General features: G+C 42.0%; 1 protein-coding gene across 12 annotated transcripts in view; it reads left to right on the plus strand.

Annotated features, from left to right (window-relative positions):
• Positions 1–19,669, plus strand: part of PHACTR1 (phosphatase and actin regulator 1) — a 600,452-nt gene that overhangs the window by 289,461 nt on the left and 291,322 nt on the right. Inside the window, exon 1 of one of the 12 annotated variants that reach the window (XM_074398442.1) lies at positions 5,350–19,077. The exons of the other annotated variants lie outside the window; for them this stretch is intronic. Coding sequence (XP_074254543.1) covers positions 18,825–19,077 — 253 coding nt within the window. The 5' untranslated portion in view covers positions 5,350–18,824. Of the gene's footprint in view, positions 1–5,349; positions 19,078–19,669 lie in introns of those variants that run through there. 12 annotated transcript variants of the gene reach the window in all.

A 19,669-nucleotide genomic window follows, 5' to 3' on the forward strand; every position in this document is an offset into this window, starting at 1 on the left:
GTAGTCAATATATAGCAGTTAAATCACCCAGCATTCCGAAAACTCAAATGAAAATAATGGAAATGCCAAGTAACGATGAGGTGGAAAGGGAAACTTTCATACACTGTGGATGAGATGGTAATCTCTTTAAGAACTAACTGTCAATATCTAGTTAAGCTAAAGTTGTGCATACCCCATGACACAGCTATTTCAATTCTACTTACATTCTTTAGAGAAACCTTTGCACAAGGGTACAAAAGAGAATTGATTAGGATGCTCACTGGAGGATTGTTTGTGATTGCCAAAAATTTACATAACAACTAACTAACCCTCTGTAAGGGTTGAAGAATCTTGTGATATAATCATGTATTAGAATACTAATGCAGCAGGAAATACGAATGAACTAGATTTACATGAACCAACATGGAATAATCTTAAAACATAATTTTGAATTAAATGTAGAATGTTACAAATGATTCTTAAAGTGTGATACCGCCTATGGACATTGCAAGCCTATGAAGCAAAATTTTATATTAATGCCTGCAAATGCATATCTACTTGTTAAAAGTACCACGGGATACACAAACATCAACGTCAGGGTCGTAGTCACCTTCAGGAAAAGGTGTGGGGAAAGGGAGCATCGATGATGTTTGGCTATATCTGTAATTTGTATTCCTTTACATTATTTTTAAAACACTAAAGCAGCTAGGACACAATGTTAACATTTCTAAACCTAAATAATATGCAGTGGAGATCATTATATTCATCATTTTTGTCTTGTATTTGAAATCTTTCATAAAGAAAGACTTAAATACTTACAAGATGTTACCATAAATGTTCAGTTAGCAGTAAGTTCCAAGGTGGCACAGAGGACTGAGCAGGGAACTCTTGTCAGTCAGGGTGTGCTGCAGGTGTCTTGCAAAATGGCACTCAGACTGCTATGATAAGAAGAAGAAAAAGGCTCCAGAAAGAAATAAGGAGAGGGCATGTGGGAAGCCATGACAAGGCATGGTGCTGTTGGGGAGCTGTAAGTCATCTGGAGTAGATAAGCATGAAGTGGTAGCATGTATCCAAGGTAGCAGATGGCCTTGTGCTGTGGCTCACACCTGGAATCCCAGCATTTTGGGAGGACGAGGCCAGAGGATGGATCACTTGAGCCCAGGAGTTCAAGACCAGCCTGGGCAACATGGTGAGACCCCATCTCCATAAAAAATTTAAAACTTAGCCAGGTGTGGTGGTGCACATCTGTGGTCCCAGCTATTAGGGAGGCTGAGGTGGGAGGATCTTTTGAGCTCAGGAGGTTCAGGCTGCAGTGAGCCATGATTGCACCACCGTACTCCAGCCTCAGTGACAGTCTCCAAAAAAAGTGGAGGGGGAGAGAGAGAGAAAGATAGAGGGGGAGGGGGAGAGAGGGAAAGAAGGAAAGGGCAGGGCAGGGCAGAACAGGGTAAGGCAGGGCAGGGCAGGGCAGGGCAAAGGGAAGGGAAGGGAAGGGGGAAGGGGGAGGGGGGAAGGGGGAAGAGAGGAGGGAGGGAGGAAGGGAGGGAGGGAAGAAGGGAGGGAAGAAGGGAGGGAGGGAAGAAGGAAAGAAAGGGGAATTGGGGGAGGGAATCGAGAGAGGGAGAGGGAGAGTGAGAGGGAGAGAGAAAAACAAAGCTGACAGAAGATGTAGCTACAGAGAAAGATTAAGCCTGTCTTGGCTGCAGGTCAAGATTTAATATCTTAGAAAGGTAAATGCTCATGGCAAGCTCTCACTTCAATCCAATGTGTCATTTTTCCTCTTCTATGTTATCTTTCTTCTGCAGAATAATCTTCCAGCTACAATTTAGCATCTGTTAGGAAAGGCCCTCATTTTACCAACGAAAGAATGTATTGATCACTTTGAGGATTGACCGCTCTGAAAGATTTTGTCTTTGTAATCCAAGCTAACTTAGTTGGCTTTGTGGAATAATCAATTCCTAGGAAAGGTTTATGATGGAATCAGGGGATAGACTGTATCAGAAGTGGTTCCACTGGTAGAAAATTTCATGCAAGTAACACTGTGATAAACAAAGACAGATGCTTAATAAATTACAAATGCTGTTGATGGATTTTTGGTTGTGAAAATCGTTAATGAAAGAGGTTGTTACTTTAATTCATTTTTTAAAGAAGGAAATGAGGATGCCATCTCATCCCACCTCTCAACTTTGGTGTATTTTTTCATCGTAAATGTGAGAAGAATTGGTAAGAAAAATTAATAAGGCTTGGCACTGTGTACAGAAGGAATGAGCAAAGATAGTGCAGAGGGTTCAAGTCCACCTGACTGAGAAGAAAGGGTGACCTTGAAAAGAGGATGCCTTCCACAAGAGGACAAGGAGAATGGTTTGGGGCTGGACTTGAAATGCAACATATGACTACACATTCCAAATCTAGTCTGTTCATTGCTCTCTCTCCACTATGACCTGCAGTAGCTGAGAAGTCTTTCTCAAGGTTTCTCTGTAGCATTCTGAAAGTCAGTTTCTCCCGTAAAAGTTCAGCCTCTCCCTTTTCCTGATTCAGTGCCACCTCTCAACAGAAACCTGGCAGCCTAGAAATTGACATCCAATAAATAGTGTGCCCCCCGCTTTGGGGAAGTACTGTCTTGCTTCTGGTCTTCTCTCCTCCTTCTCACTTTGGTTTGAAACCTTTGTGTTTCCTAATCCTCCTGATCATGCTTGAGTCATAGATAGATTATCATAGAATATCCATGAAGAATCTCCTTAATTTCTAAGACTGCTGTCACCGAAGGTTTCATTCTGGGTGACTGACAAGTGATTAACTGACAAGGGGGTAGCAACATGGATTGTAGTATTAATCTGGATTCAGATTGATTTAGATTTGAACTGCGAAGATTTTATTGACTCATTCATTCCTCCACCCATACTTAGGACATCTCTTTATGTCATCAAGCATATGCTGGTATTTACAATTAACACTGAACTATGCACTTATAGCTAATGAGCCCTTGCCTTCCTGAGTCACCTGCCTTTTCCCTCTTTTATACAGTTTAAGCTAAGTTCCTTTTGGAGAGCACAGTGGCACATTGCTCATTTCTTTCAGCAAACAACACTGTTTTTCAGGTAAAGGCAAAAATACCTTCTCCATTAGCTCAGCTACCCTGTTTCTTTCATGACTTGGTAAAATGCCAGCATATACTATAAACCATTATATACATGTCCACTTTTTTTTTGGTTAACAGTTACAAATATTTATTCACAAGAAAATGTCTCAGCTCCCTTTTTTTATTTCAGTACTCTGTGTGGAAAGACCTCTCTCTCATTATTTACTTGTGAACAAAACCTAGGAAAAATTTTAGGAGAAAGCATTTCCTATGATCATCATGTGTCTTTGTATTATCCTCAGGCTTAAAAGCACCATGAGAAAAAGGCCAAACTCTTTCTCTGTTGGAAAATATACATAAGATCAAAGCAGTGTGATCTATTGGTTGATCATGTGCAACTGTCAAAAACCAAACTTGGAGGCTGGGCGCAGTGGCTCACGCCTGTAATCCCAGCACTTTGGGAGGCCGAGGCGGGTGGATCACGAGGTCAAGAGGTCGAGACCATCCTGATCAACATGTTGAAACCCCGTCTCTACTAAAAATACAAAAAAATTAGCTGGGCATGGTGGCACGTGCCTGTAGTCCCAGCTACTTGGGAGGCTGAGGCAGGAGAATTGCTTGAACCCAGGAGACGGAGGTTGCGGTGAGCCGAGATCGCGCCATTGCACCCCAGCCTGGGTAACAAGAGCGAAACTCCGTCTCAAAAAAAAAAAAAAAACAAAAACAAAAAACAAACTTGGTTGTGCTGATGCCTGCCGGGAGAGTCAATTCTAAATGAATGTAATGATGGGTAATAGTTCCCAAATTGTGTATAAAATGTTATAAACAGTTCCCAGTTGTCTTAATATGCACCGTTTAAGTAAAACTAGCTGATCCAATATGCAAAATGATAATATGCCCTCTATGGGCTCATGAATGTATTAGCAGAGAAGCCTGAGGAGTTATGCTTGTAAATCATATGCATTAACATCCTGAAATAGATCTGAGAACTAAAACTTTTGAACATCAGGATTTAGTAATGGATCCGTGCCTATACATTTACCTTGCATGCAAAACAAGTGTGTTTCATTTTTAAGGTTAAGTTGAGATTGGGATTTAGTTAAGTAGAAATGGTAGAGCTTCTTTGCCTTTAAGAAATGGACAGATTTGAAGGTTTGTCTTCATGAAATCAGAGGATTTTAACCTGAGACCTCCAGGTCTCCCTGACATATTGCCAGTTTGGGAAAAGAAAGAGAAAGAGAACTAACAAAAGAGAAACTGGAAGGACCTCACATAGTTAAAATTTTTGCAAGATTCCTTTAAATTATTTATGTGCATTAGATTTTTTATCATAACTCAGACTTTGTCTAAGGATTGATCCTTTTTGTCAAAGTTTAATAATTCTGTTTTCATCACCTGCTGACTGCCAAGAAAAATAGCATGTTTTTAAAAATAAATTACAAGATTTGTGAAAGAGTATTTGTTTCAATACTTTAAAAATAATCTATAAACTGAAAAGATAGGTTTACTGTCAGTATAAATAGATAAATAGATGGATAGATAGATCGATCCTTAAAAAGATATTTTTGTCAAAAGACTTCTCTGCATCAATTGAGATAATTATGTGGTTTTTGTCTTTGGTTCTGTTTATGTGGTGAATTACGTTTATGGACTTGCGTATGTTGAACCAGCCTTGCATCCCCGGGATGAATCCTACTTGATCATGGTGGATGAGCTTTTTGATATGTGGGAATGTAAATTAATTCAACCATTGTGGAAGACAGTGTGGCGATTCCTCAAGGACCTAAAAATAGAAATCCCATTTGACCCAGCAATCCCATTACTGGGTATATATCCAAAGGATTATAAATCATTCTACTACAAGGACACGTGCACACGAATGTTCATTGCAGCACTGTTTACAATAGCAAAGACCTGGAACCAACCCAAATGCCCAACGATGATAGACTGGATAGGGAAAATGTGGTACATATACACCATGGAATATTACGCAGCCATCAAAAACGATGAGTTCACGTCCTTTGTAGGGACATGGATGAACCTGGAAACCATCATTCTCAGCAAACTGACACAAGAGCAGAAAATCAAACACCGTATATTCTCACTCATAGGTGGGTGTTGAACAATGAGAACACATGGACACAGGGAGGGGAGCACTACACACTGGGGTCCGTTGGGGGGAAATGGGGGAGGGGCGGGGGGGTGGGGAGGTGGGAAGAGATAGCATGGGGAGAAATGACAGATACAGGTGAGGGGACGGAAGGCAGCAAACCACACTGCCAAGTGTGTACCTATGCAACAATCTTGCATGTTCATCACATGTACCCCCAAACCTAAAATGCAATTAAAAAAAAGAAAAAAAAAAGATATTTTTGCCTTCATTGTAGCTTCTTTAAAAAAATTTAAACAAATTTAGGAATTACAAGTGTCATTTTTTATTACATGGGCATATTATGGACAGGTGAAGCCTGGACTTTGAATGTAGCCATCACCCTAACAGTAATTGTACCCAATAAATAACTTCTCATTTCTCATTCCCACATCCTCCCACCCTTCTGAGTCTCCAGTGTCTATTTTCCCACTTTCTATGTCCCTGCACCACTGTTGTGCTCCTGTTTATAAGTGAGAACATGTGGTATTTGACTTTCTGTCTCTGAGTTATTTCACTTTAGATAGTGGCCTGCAGTTCCATCCAGGTTGCTGCAAAAGACATGATTTCATTCTTTTTTTATGACTCAGTAGTATTCCTTTGTGTGTGTACATATACCACATTTTCTTTATCTAGTTGTCTGTTGATGATGAACATTTAGGTTGATTCCATAGCTTTGCTATTGTGAATAATGCTGTAATAAACATAGGGATGCAGGTATCTTTTTAATACAATGATTTATTTTCCTTTGTGTATATACCCAGTAGTGGTATTGCTGGATTGAATGGTAGATCTATTTTTAGTTATTTAAGACATCTCCATCTGTTTTCCATAGAGGTTGTATTAATTTACATTCCCATCAACAGTGTATGAGTACTCCCTTTTCTCTGCAGCATCACCAACATCTGTTCATTTTTTGACTTTTTAATATTAATAGTAGCCATTGAGACTGATGTGAGATGGTATCTCATTGTGATTTTAGTTAGCATTTCTCTGATTAGTGATGTTGAGCATTTTTCACATGTTTTTTGGCCCTTTGTATGTTTTATTTTGCAAAATATCTGTTTGTGGTTTTTGCCCAATTTTTAATGGGGTTGTTTGTTTGTTGTTGTTGTTGTTACTGTTGAGTTATTTGAGTTCTTTGTGGATTTTGAATATTAGTCCTTTGTCGATATAGCCTCTTTTTTTATGTAGCTTTTTAAAATTTTACTTTAAGTTCTGAGATACATGTGCGGAACATGCGGGTTTGTTACAGAGGTACACATGGGCCATGGTGGTTTGCTGCACCCATCAACCCCTTATCTAGGTTTTAAGCTCCACATGCATTAGCTATTTGTCCTAATGCTCTCCCTCCTCTTGCCTCTCCCTTATGTGCAGAGTTCTGGACAGTAGCATGACATGGTGGAGAGTGGCTACGTCTGACCTGCATTCATTTCAGATCTGGGTTTTGCCACGTCTGTGCAATATAGCTTTGTGCAACTTCCTTTCTCCAGATTTTTCCCATATGAGGGAAACACCTCAAATCTTGTAACCATTGTAAGCATTAAGCGATAAAATTCACAGTTAAAAGTATAAAATCTATGTAAAATATACAATACTATGCAACATTTGCTTGTAATATATATTAATATATTTTTATTAAATATATTTTACAAATGAATATCTTTACATTTTTTATTAATAAAAAGCCCAGCAATTTATCAGATACACCAGATGCTCACTAAATGATACATCCTTCACCTTCTTCTCCCCTAGTGGTGGTCTTTCCCTGCAAACTCATTGCTGCGAACCTGAATGGATTTTTAAAATCTCTCTCTCTCTCTCTCTCTTTTTAGACAGGGTCTCATTGTTGCCTAGGCTGATCTTGAACTTAGAATATATCTCTGTGGAGTATGGAGTATATAGAGTATATACATATACTCTCTCTTTACATATGGTATATAGCTCTATATATCCATGTACATCTATACAACATACATGAAATGTATTGCTCTCCTACCCTTAAGTTCCAACAACACAATCTAATATGAGCTCTGTTTACACTCCTCTTAGCTTTTTGATTTACCCTGCGATTCTTGCAGACGACAATGCTTTTACATGTAAAATGGCTACAAGCTGTTAATATTAATTTGCTTAGATATAATATGTATCACAGAGGAATAGCTCTATTGAAATATAGTGTATAAATATAAATATTGTTCCTCTTCAGCATGGCTTCTGTACTGTGAAAAATTGTTTTGGAAACTCAGGGATCACAGGAGTGTTGGGATCAAGATACAACCTGGCTTGTTAAAGCAGAGATGTTCCTTTGATCATTCACTTCACAAGTCTTAGAGCATATTCCATTGTTTTCCTTAGTGAATTAGACATCGTATTTTCCATGGAAGAAAACTGCGTGTCACACTTTAGTACACCAGTGACACCTAGAGCTGGCTACCTACAAATCCCTGCCCTACCCCACCCCCAGAAATTATGTTGCATGTGTAACTAAAGTTCTCACACTTGGCAAAAGGGCCACTCCACTCTCCATTTCTTGTCAATATTACATTATCCTATTGCCTTGTTCCTGCACCTGCTCAGTACAGACAGTTGGGATTCTATTCTAAAGGCCAATTATCATTAGCTGATGGTGAGCTTTTTTGAAGCAGCCCTGAGGGGCTCAACACAGTGTATATACAAATCCCAGCCCTAAAAGGGTCACATCAGCCAGTACACAACTGCAGTCTGTTTTAAAGATTAAAAGAGCGGGGATCTGCCAATACAGATGATAGATAAGAACCTATGCATCCTATTTTTATCCCTGTTCTCTTTACCACCAGCAGCGATGCTCTGCATGGCAGCGAAGGTTTCTGTGTCCTGTGCTTGTAGTCTGATAACCTTTCCTGGTTGTGTTTTATGATGCCATATGCTCTGTCCTAAAATAGTGCTGAGGGTCCTCTGAAGAAAACTACCTATCCGCTTTCTGAATGTCAGTGGAATGTTTGGAGACAGAAAGGTACGCTTTGCTGTAAAGCCCATTTTGGCTCAGAGTTCTACTTGGCCAAATGCTGATTATGTGACCTGAGAAATTCATTTAACCTCACTGAACTTCTGTTTTATAAAGTGTAAATTGAAAATCCTACTTCCATCTTATGATGTTGGTGTGATGGTTAAATAAGGTGATACATACACACTTTATATTAAATAAGGTGATATATACACAAATAAGGTGATATATGATACACACACACACACACACACACACACACCTTCTCATTGTTTTATTAGTCTTGATAGGCTAGATTGTGTTGCGTAAAAAGAACTTCCAAATTTCAGCAGCATGACACAACACAAGTGTGTGTCTCACACTACAGGACAGTTGTGTGTCATTAGGTAGTCTGGACTCATCAGTGCCTCACTTCAGAACTCAAAGGAAATCAGTAGCTGCTGTCTTGAACTTCAGCTATCATTAATAGTTTGGATGGCCACACTCACAAAGGGTTCTGGCTGTGCCAACTGTAATCCTACCATGTACCTGAAGACAGCAGGGCAGAAACATTTGGAGGACACTTGTAATGTCTAGAACATTTGTTTCACAAAAATGAGATCATATCATGGTCAGTTCTGTGAACTTCAGTTTTCTCATTTAACAATAAATGGTGGAAATCCTTGCAGGTCAAATTGTTTAGGTCTAACTCATTCTTTTTAGTGACATCATGCTATAAATATACCATAATTTATGCAGTCATTCCTTTATTGCTAAACTTCCAGCTGCTTTATTTTATAATCATACTTAATAATACCTTTATGTTCTGGAGCTCTTATTTCTATAAGACAAATATCTAGAAGTGTCTAAATCTGCCTCCAAAAAAGAATGATTTAAAAAAGAAAACATAAGGCTATGTTTATCAGTCTATAAATCTCATTTAGAATGGGATTTATAGTTCGAAGCAAAATGTAAAGAAACTGAATACTTTGGAACAACTAGAAGTCTCACTAGTCTCTGATAATTTTCATCCTCTACCTAATCTGTCCCCTATTTTTTCCCCAGACATGAGCAGCAATATCTGATCCTAAATTTTTTAACTTAGAATGAGAGTCTTCCTTGGATATTAGCAATACAGGCTTTAAAGATGCTCCATGTTACAAGACCTTGCAGAAAAATCTTCACCAGACCAGATCTTTTTTCTGTAATGGCCACAACAATGATATTCATTCTGAAAACATGGCCTGTTTTAGAGAAGATCCCCCCCACCCACTTTTTTTTGTTTTAACTTAAGAGCTAGACTACCCCAGCCCTCTTCTCATCAATGGTTATGCAGAAGAGAAAGCAGTCTTCCGACATAATGCTGCAATCAAAAAACTACAGGAATCATACTTTGGATAGTTCTCCCTCAGTCACCTCTTTCTCCACCTGTTTTATCTAAAATGATTCCAATCTCCCTTCTCATCATGTTGCTATCTGCTAAGTGTTCACGGAATAATTTTCACAAAGGAATCCTCTTAGTAAGCATAATTATCACAAGCCCAGAAGTAAAATTGCTTTCTATTCAAAGTTTTAGGGCAACAACCCCCAGCTAAAATAAACAAATAAAAAATAAAAAACAAACCCCCCCAACAAAAAAAAAAAAAAAAAACTGCTCACACATTTAGATGTTTCAACCAGATTGTTAAGAATGCATGCTCTAAAAACAGAGGCATGAAATCGTTTCTCTAAAACCCCTGTCCACTAACCTTTCCCTGGACGTTATACCAAAAGTCTGCCAGATTAGATCCAGATATAATAAAGGAAAAGCTAAAGCCAAAGGAACTTTTACTTTCAGCTTCAAAACACATTTGGCAGAAAAACACTGTGGTGGAAAAGCCTCACTTGCCAGGCAATAAAAGTTTGTCAATCAGGGGTGACATTCAAAATAATAACTAGATGTGCAAGAGTCAGAAAGAATATTCAATCTATTAGAACAGATGACAGCCACAAACAATTCATACACCTGGGCCAGTGCTCAGGCCCCGAATATGACCTCCACTTACATATCCCTAAACTTCCTAAAGAATTTTCACTAGCCTTTCCCAGCAAGCTCTGATCACATCTCCTTGCTCGGAATATAAATGTATTATATCAAATATGAGATAGTCTGGAAGCTACATCTCTTCTTAATCACAGTCTCCTTTTCCATTCCCTTCCATAATTCCAGTTTAGCATCTGCAAAAAACAAACTCAAACCAAAAAATACTCAAAAACAACAACAACTCACACATATGCATGCGCGCGTACACATGCACCCAGCAGCAGTGGTGCACCATTCTGTGTCTATGAATCATTTGGAAGTAACTTTTAACGTTGTTTTTAATCTGCACTTTGTAGATGAACTTGCAGTTCTGGTTTTAACATACTGCACATTTAGAGCAAACCTGGAAAAATGAGATGTTATCCTTGTAATAAGAATATCACATATTGTTAACGTTTAGGGAGTGTATTGTTTCCTAGGGATGGTGTAACAAATTATCACGAAGTTAGTGGCTCAAAACAACAGATATTTATTCTGTCTCAAGACCAGAAATTCAGAAGGTGGGCCAAGATCCGTCTTTGCCTTCCTCTAGTTTCTGGTGACTATTGGCATTCCTGTGGCAATGGTGTCACTCCTGTCTCTAAGTCCATCTTCACACTGTCTTCTCCTCCTCTGTCTGTGTGTCTCTCCTCTGTGTGCCTTTTATAAAAAGCACTTGCTGTTGGATTTAGAACCCATGTAGATAATCTAGGATCTCCTCATCTCAAGATCTTTAACTTTAAATTATAATTGCGAAGACACTTTTTCCAAATAAGGTCACACTCACATGTCCCAGGGATTTGACAGAGACATATCTCTGGGAGAGGAGGACACCATTCAACTCACTGCAGGGCAGATAGGGACTAGAAAGGAGACACAGAAGCAGGGCAGAAATGGAATGAATAGCTTGACTTCAAATCAAAGAAAAAATACTGAGGAAGGAAAAGAAGATTTTTATAAAAATATTTTCTTACATTAAATACCTGTAGTAATTTCTGAGTATTCTTCCATTGCTTTGCCCTGTGTTGACCTTAATATTTTGTATTTCTACTGTCTTTTTCCATAAGAGTTAAAGCACTTTTGTGAGCATTTCTAAATTTCTGCCCTTAATTTTGATTGTTTCTTTAAAACCTCATGACAGCTGTGCATTAAAAATAAGGAGGAGCAGAGGCAAGCAGAAAGCAGAACAAAGCCTCAGTTCACAGATCACACACGGCTTCTCACATTCAAGGTTGGGAAATTTCAAGGTCTGCTGTTGCCCTCACATCTGCCTCATGGTGAGGTCTTCTCAGAAACTCAATTGACTGAATGTAACAGGTCCTGCCAGGACAGTGACTGCCCATCTTTGACCTCCCCACTCCATGAACTCCTGGTCTGCGAGCTTGCATTCTCCCTACACTGCCACCACCACCCTCTGCCCCCTACTGCTTCAGATCAACTTTCCCAGGGGATGCCTTCTGCATACACGCCATCTCTTCCACAATAATCACTGGAGAACTCCCTTTACAAATGGCCCACCCCACACCCCTGATAATAAATGCATAGATCTCTGTGGCAACTCCTGGTTACAAATTTGCACACATGTTTTCAGCTGGGTGTCCTCTGTTATTCTTATATGTCCTTGTATTGAGTGCACTCTCTTTCCCTTTAATTTTTTTTTTACTTGAGATGGAGTTTTGCTCTTGTTTCCCAGGCTGTAGTGCAATGCTGAGATCTTGATTCACTGCAACCTCTGCCTCCCATGTTCAAGCAATTTTCCTGCCTCAGCCTCCTGAGTAGCTGGGATTACAGGTGCACATCACCACGCCTGGCTAATTTTTTTTTAATTTTTAGTAGAGCTGGAGTTTCACCATGTTGGCCAGGCTGGTCTCAAACTCCTGACCTCAGGTGATCCACCTGCCTCAGCTTCCCACAGTGCTGAGATTACAAGTGTAAATCTGCATCACCGCACCTGGTCCTTCCCATTAAGTTTCAAGCTCCATGAGATCAAGAGTCCTATCCATGACTTACTTTGGAATGAAAATATGTGATCCTCTGGTAGGCTGATTTCTAGAGGATGCATCTGAAACCTCAGTGTGCATCCAGATCACCTGGAGGTCTTGTTAAAAAACAGATTCTAGGCTAGAGCTTGAAGTGCTGTGATTCTAACAAGCTGTCAGTTACCTGGGATCTGCTGGTTCTTGGGGTCATATTTTGGGTGGTGAGGTCTTAGGGCACCAAACAAGTTTCAAGGAGGGGATCTGCAAGTTAAGTGTATCCTAAATAAGGGACAGGAAAGAGACTGTCATACAGTTAAGTGACACTGAGCGTAATCACAGGATTTAAGATATGGTAAGATTTCTCTTCTAACAGCCTGCCCAACCTTTTATCCTTTAATTCCCAGTACTCACCCCCGCTTTCTTCTCCTTTTTTTCTTTCTGACTTTACTATGTAACCAAGTTCTGCTCTAGTTACTTGGCAGAGTGTCTAGTAAAAGCCTGCCACAATACTGCTATACATCTGCTTGGGGATGGCTAAGGGGAGACTGATGGGTAAGCTTTTGGAAGAACTTAAGTTATTTGCATCTTTTTATGTCTTTGAGGAATGCTAAGTTTTCTTGTCCTGAGAAATATGGGTTAAACTTGACATTGGGAGGCAGAGACTGAATGGCTTCTGAGGGCTGACTTGCAGGGTGTTCAACTTCTGGGAACAGCGGAGAGAGACCTTGGCATGATTTATTATCTTACCAGGCATCCCCATACTTTTTACACAGGGGGCCAGTTCACTGTCCCTCAGACCATTGGAGGGCTGCCACATACTGTGCTCCTCTCACTGACCACCAAAGAAAGAGGTGCTCCTTCCTGAAGTGCGGCGGGGGGCTGGATAAATGGCCTCAGGGGGCTGTAGTTTGGGGATGCCTGTCTTAGACTATGGGATTTTGGAAAAGCGCTATTATACAGCTTATGCCTGGTTGACGGAGAGACTAAGTGGAAAGGGCAATTTGGGCTTCTGGCCTACTGTGCTCACAAGGGTAACAGCCGCTTTTGTTCAGGACGGAATAGTAAATCTATTTTAGCTAGGCATTTGTATTTTGGTATCTTGTCTAAATGCAAAGATTTGTTTTAGATCATTTACTTTTACAATGGACATTTTAGTCTTATCATCAGGTACAGGAATAACAGGTATCTGGTTTAAAGCTGAAACTATTGGGGGTGGGAGTGGAGGAGGAGGAGGAATAATGTGTATGTTAAAAATACTTATAGGAGCTTTCTTATTTACAGTGGGCTTTATACCATAGAAGTCCCTGAGGGCCGGCCTAGGGTCAGTGGAGGCAGAGGTAGTACTAGAAATCAAGATAGGGTTGCATTGGTGAGACTGGCAATCAGGGGGAGCAGTTCTTTTGCTAAAATGGAGGAGGGGCTTTCGATTGATGCAAACTCTTCTTGCAGAGGTTTAATTTTGGTATTGGGTGGTCTAAAGGACATAGCCTTAATTACTACAAGGTTGCTAAGCTGTGGGAGTAAATGAACGGTGTCTTGGTTGTTGATGATTACAATGGTGAGAGCTAGGGTTACTTGTCTGTGGAGATTAGAGGGCTAGGGCGGAGATACCTATCTGAAGAAGCTAGTTGTCTTTGGTCTTTTAAATTTTTACAAGGTCTAATAAGATAGGCAACAAAAACAATGGTCTGAGGTGAATCAGACCTAGTTATACTAATAACAAAGTAGGTGGCAACAGAGTGAGGAAAGAGCGATAAACAATATAAAAGATATAGAAGAATTAAGCTTTTTTTTTTAGCTTTAATTTGGTACGGCTTGACTTTGGAACAATGGCTTATGATTCAGAAGGTAGTAGTGGTGTTTTTTTGGCACAGGTGTAGTGAGTCTCTTTCTGCTCTTCGGACTGAAGTCTCAGTAATTAGGAGCACAGATCAGGTTTTTCTTGAGCTGGTTTGAGCATTGTTTCTACTTTTTGGTAAGGACGCGACCTTTAGGTTGATGCTGATGTTCTGGGAACTCTAGGGGTAGCACGTGTGCTAGGAGACTTGGTTTTGAGAGAAGAGAAAGTAGAAGATAGACTAAGTGTATAGTTTTTAAGGAATTGATCTTTGGTTTCAAATGTAGGGACATTAGTAGTAGAATGTAAATAAGGCAGCTTATATAGCATCTCATAAGGGGATAAACATCTTTTTGAGGGGTGGTTTTAATTTTTAACAAGGCAATAAGGACACATTTAGTCTAGGGTTTCAGGACTAATTTGGTTAGGTGACTCTTTAGAGTTTGATTTATTCTTTTTACTTTTCTTGAAGATGATGGATACTAAGGGTTATGGTATTCTTATTTTCCTTCTAGGACTTGGGCTAATTTTCTAATAACATTTGCTGTGAAATGGGTTCTTTTGTCTGAATTAATATTTTCTACTAGCCCAAACTTTGGTATGATGTTTTTAATTAATGCTTTAATTACATTACTAGTGGTTGCACTTGAGAAGGGGATAGCCTCTACCCAGAGAGGAAAGTGATTTACTGTTGCTAGCAAATACTTCAGGCAATGATTGGAGGCATTTCATTGTAATCAATTTGAACACTTTGGAATGTCTTAGCCTCATTTAGATCATCTAGGTAAAAAGTCTACGCAAGCTACACAGACCTAGTGTTGGAAATCCCTGTTATAAGTAATTGCTCAGGCTTATCCTTCTCTTCAATATTTTCTCTCCTTTTAAGAGTAAAAGAAAATCCCACATTATTTCCCCAAGAATGCTGTAGGATGACCATTTTCTTCCATTATTAGTGCAGAGAGATGATTACCAACAGCAGCAATCGAACTGACCCATACTTATAAGGATCGTAATTGGCCAGGTGCGGTGGCTCACACCTGTAATCCCAACACTTTGGGAGGCCAAGGCAGGTGGATCATAAGTTCAGGAGTTCAAGACTTGCCTGGCCAACATGGTGAACCCTCATCTCTACTAAAAATACAAAAATTACCTGGGAGTGGTGGGGCATGCCTGCAATCTTAGCTACTCGGGAGGCTGAGGCAAGAGAATTGCTTTAACTCAGTAGGCAGAGGTTGTGGTGAGCCAAGATCACACCACTGCACTCCAGCCTGGGAGACAGCAAGACTCCATCACAAACAACAACAACAACAACAAAAACCTTATTTTTGGGGCTAAGGCAAATACATACTCTGTAAAGGATGTGGCTTGTCATGGAATGCTAAAAGGTCATAATAATAATGGACTCCAGTAGAAGTCTTCATTGAGGCAGCATTCAGGGTACAGAGCAGGGTCAAGAGGAAGTGCGGGACAGTGTGCACATCAGCACCTGCTGAGGCAAGGAGGTGGTGCTGGAAGCTGTCAGAGTCAGCTACCACCTTCCAAACTGCTGCCTGCACTAAGCTATAATCCATCCTAGGCCCTTCTTCACACACCTTCAGTTGTAATAATAGGAGATGGGACTTCTTAGCTTCTGAAACTTCAACTAATGATTATTGAGTTCAGCCTGAGGCACTAAAATGCCCACATCTGCTAAGAACAGCATGGTCTCACACAACTTTCAATAATGATGGAAATGTTCTTTAATCGGCCCTACCCAATGCAGTAGCCACTAGCCGCATGCAGCCATTGAGCATATGAATTGTGGCTAGTACAACTGAGGAAATGAATTTGAATTTTATTGAATTTTAATTAATTTAAATGTAAACAGCCACATGCTGCTAGTGGATACTATATTGGATAGCACCTTTAGAGGTTGCAAACTCAGGGAGGACAGTTTAGAAACATGGATCCTTGGCTGGGCACAGTGGTTCATGCCTGTAATCCCAGCACTTGGGAGGCCAAGGCAGGTGGATCATGAGGTCAAGAGTTCAAGACCAGCCTGGCCAATATGTTAAAATCCTGTCTCTACTAAAAATACAAAAATAAAAATAAAAAATAGCTGGGCATAGTGGCGGGTGCCTGTAGTTTCAGCTATTCAGGAGGCTGAGGCAGAGAATTGCTTGAACCCGGGAGGCAGAGGTTGCAGTGAGCAGAGATCACGCCACTGCACTCCAGCCTGGGCGACAGAGCAAGAGTCCATCTTTAAAAAATAAAAGAAAAAAGAAAAAGAAAGATGGATCCTCAAACAAGGAAACTCCTTGTTTACTTCTCCCAGGTAAACTTCATGCCTTTTATACTCTTAACTTGAACAAAAGACCCCTACAGCCCAGGGCACATCCTTTAATATTTGAGGCTAAGCTGGCAGCTGTGTCAGTGTTTTGTATGATATAATCACAATGCCAGTTGGCCAATTAAGATAGAAACACACAGAGTCCCTTAGTATTCTGCAAGGGAATAAAAGATTGCTTCAGTCTTAGTTCCTTTAATAAGGTCAGATGGGGTTTCTGCAGGTCCACTGTTCTAACCTGCGAGGCAGAGAGTAAGGCAGAAAAGTCATGCAATTTAAAACACATTTAAGGAAAGATGTAATTTGCCGGTAAATACACAACCTCCTCTTTTTAGAAGGGAGTTAAGGGGTGATAGTTTGGGGGAGGGGCCCAAGGATTAGAAAAAGAGAATAACAAATGTTTGCTCAGAGCACAATGCAGTAAATTCCTTGGTGCACTCAGCCAGTGTAACAAACAGGTCCTTTGTCATCTCTAAAATAAGGCTTATAATTAGCCAGGGAGCCAGTGATGTGACTCTGACATGAGCAGACATAGTGGATTCACCTGTGGTTGGCCTGGCTGGTAATCCAGTGAAAGGGGGGCAGTTGCCGAGGCCCTCAATGGGCACCAAGAGGGATCGAGATCTAATTACAGAGACCTGCATTCTGTGTTCCCCCTCTAGGGGAGGCGATGGCTGCTGGACACCTGACTTCCCTTACTAAAGAATGAAGATGAAGCTGTCTCTTATCATGCTGATATGGGCAGAATGTTTTACAGATGAGAAGTAGCAAAGATGATAGAGGGGTAGAACTCGAGTGATCAGAAGCCCATTGTAAGACAGTAATCTAATATCCTCAGCTGATCCTTGACCCTGTTACCTGTGAGGCAACTGTACGTGTAGAATTTGCCCAGTTGAAGGAGAGACTAGCAAGACCAGCCTTTTATGGGAGAGGGAGTCACGGGGAATTGTGAAATTAGTTTTGAGGAAGTTCCTAGAAACAATGATAATGACAGTGCATTCTTTAACTGACACTATTCTGGTAGGCTGGAAAAGAGGACAAGGGTGTGACTGAGCAGGGTGGAAAGAACACAGGCTTGGGGGCAGACGCACCTGGCTGTAAACACCTGTACACCTTTATCTCCATGTATGCTTTGCATCAAAGTCACCTAGGGAGCTTGTTAAAGGTACAGATTCCATTAAAGGTACAGATTCGTGGACCCTGCACTGACCTACTAAACCAGAATATCAGGCTTTGGGGCTCTGTAATCTCTATTTTTAAAATAAGCACAGAAGGTAGGTGATTGTGATATGGGGCTTCTCTAAGCCTTAGTTCTCTAAAAGGTGATAGAGGATTGGCAATATCTGAGTCTTAGGATTGTTGTGTGAATGGTGGTTTATTGGAAATAGCGTGATTTTAATAAGGCAAATCCATGGCCGAAGAATAATAATTACAAGTTATTAAGCCTTGATTCGTTCTGCATGATTTGTTAAAGACACTATTCACCCTGCAATCCCAGCTACTCAGGAAACTCCGGCAGGAGCATCGCTTGAGCCCGAGTTCGAGGCTACATTGAATTGTGATTGTGCCACAGCACTCTAGCCTGGGCGACAGAGTGAGAGCCCATCTCTAAAAACAATTTAAAAGAAAAAGAAAAAAGAAAAAACACTGTTTTCCTTTTGGAAATCCTGGTGGATGACACTTGCTTTGTTAAGCCTTAATCACTGTGCTAAAACAGCTGGAGAGTATTTGGCCAAATTAGGCGAGAATCCCAAACTCGCAAATTGTTGTTTCTGAGTCTTGATAAAATCAGCATTTCTTTTTCTTTAATGACCCTGGCGTTAAATCTCCTTTTGGGTCGGAGCATTTCTATGGGAGGTGAAAATATCAATTATGTTGTAACAGGTTGTCTGCTCCAGTGAAAGTCAAGGGCTAAGGGTTGGACCCACCGGAGAAGGGTAATTTCCCGTGGCCCCAGAGGGGCGCTTGCACCCGAGGGCTCCCAGCGCAGCGCTTTCCCTGCGAAACATTTTGCTTTCATTCGGCAGCTTTAGGCGTGAAGAAAAGGGGGAGGGGGTTGGCGTTCCGCCCTGGAGCTCTTGAGAGTGAAGGTAGCTGCAAATCCAGCTGGTTCTCAGTAGCTGGTGCTGAGATTTCCGGAGGGGTGGGGCGGCCAGAGGATGATGTGCACGTGAGGCCCGGGGAGAGGTGGGAGTGGGGCGTCTCAGGTGGGATCGAGGAGCGCCCTTCGCACCCGCTTCTCCGGCCTCGGGATTCGGATTGGCTCTGGCAGCGAGGTCCGCGAGGTCAAGACCCTTTCGGCGCCCTCCCCGACCCGCCCCGCCGCGGCGGCGTAAATGTAGAGCAGCTGGCGCAGGCGGGGCGGGGGCATGCTGGCGAGGCCGAGGGGCGCGAGTGGCAGCGCGCGGGGGTCGGCGCAGCGCCCGACCCCGGGCGCCCGGGGGCTGGATGGCGGAGCCCACGCGCGCCGCGAAACCTGGGAGGTTTGCGCTCCGCTCGCCGCGCTGCAGGGAGGGCGCGGTGCCAGGCGCGAGCGCCGAGAAACCCAAAAAGAAAGCTTTTTATTTGCTGAGGATGAAGCCCCTGAAGGAGCCCGCCCCCAACAACAACAACAACGTGTCCTTTGTGATCCACTGTCAACTAGGCAAGGAGATTAAACACATTTGCAGCAACTGCAGTCGCGGGGAGGACGCCCGGGACGGTGAGTGCCGGAGCCCGTCGAGGCGGCGGTAGCGGCGGGCGCGGGCGGCGGGGAGGTGGCTCTGGCTGTCTCAGTTTGGGGGCCCCGCCGGCGTCTGCCGCCTGGAGAACTGAGGGGACACCCGCCCTCTGGGCACCTTGCAGAGTGCCACCCACAGCCCAACCCGGGCTCGCGCCCTGCACATCCCATTGACGTATGTGGTCCCCAAAATGAGGGTTTTGATACACTTAGGAGAGCAAGTCTGGGATTTTTCACTTGGGAAGCTGAGGCTTAGGGGATTTGTCGAGGGCAAAGGATCTTACTCCTTTTTCTTTCCATGAGCTTCTTAGCTGTTGCCCCATGCTGGTCGATGGGATACAGGGTTTACTGGGCTGCGTGACGGACGTGGGCTTCCTTTAGGTGACATCAGTTTGGAGAGGCGGCTTGGCGGCGGCGCCCAGCACCCTAGAGACTTGTGGAGTTGTTGAATGATGCCTGTTTAGAGTAAAACATGGCTGTGATTTTTGGAGTGCGGCTGCTGGTCCCTGCTGGAATGAAGCCCAAAGGCTAAAATGGGGAGAAGTGGGGGAAGGGGCGCGCAGCGGCATTTTCC

This window comes from Saimiri boliviensis, chromosome 4 (genome assembly GCF_048565385.1).
Source record: "Saimiri boliviensis isolate mSaiBol1 chromosome 4, mSaiBol1.pri, whole genome shotgun sequence".
Lineage (NCBI taxonomy): Eukaryota > Metazoa > Chordata > Mammalia > Primates > Cebidae > Saimiri > Saimiri boliviensis.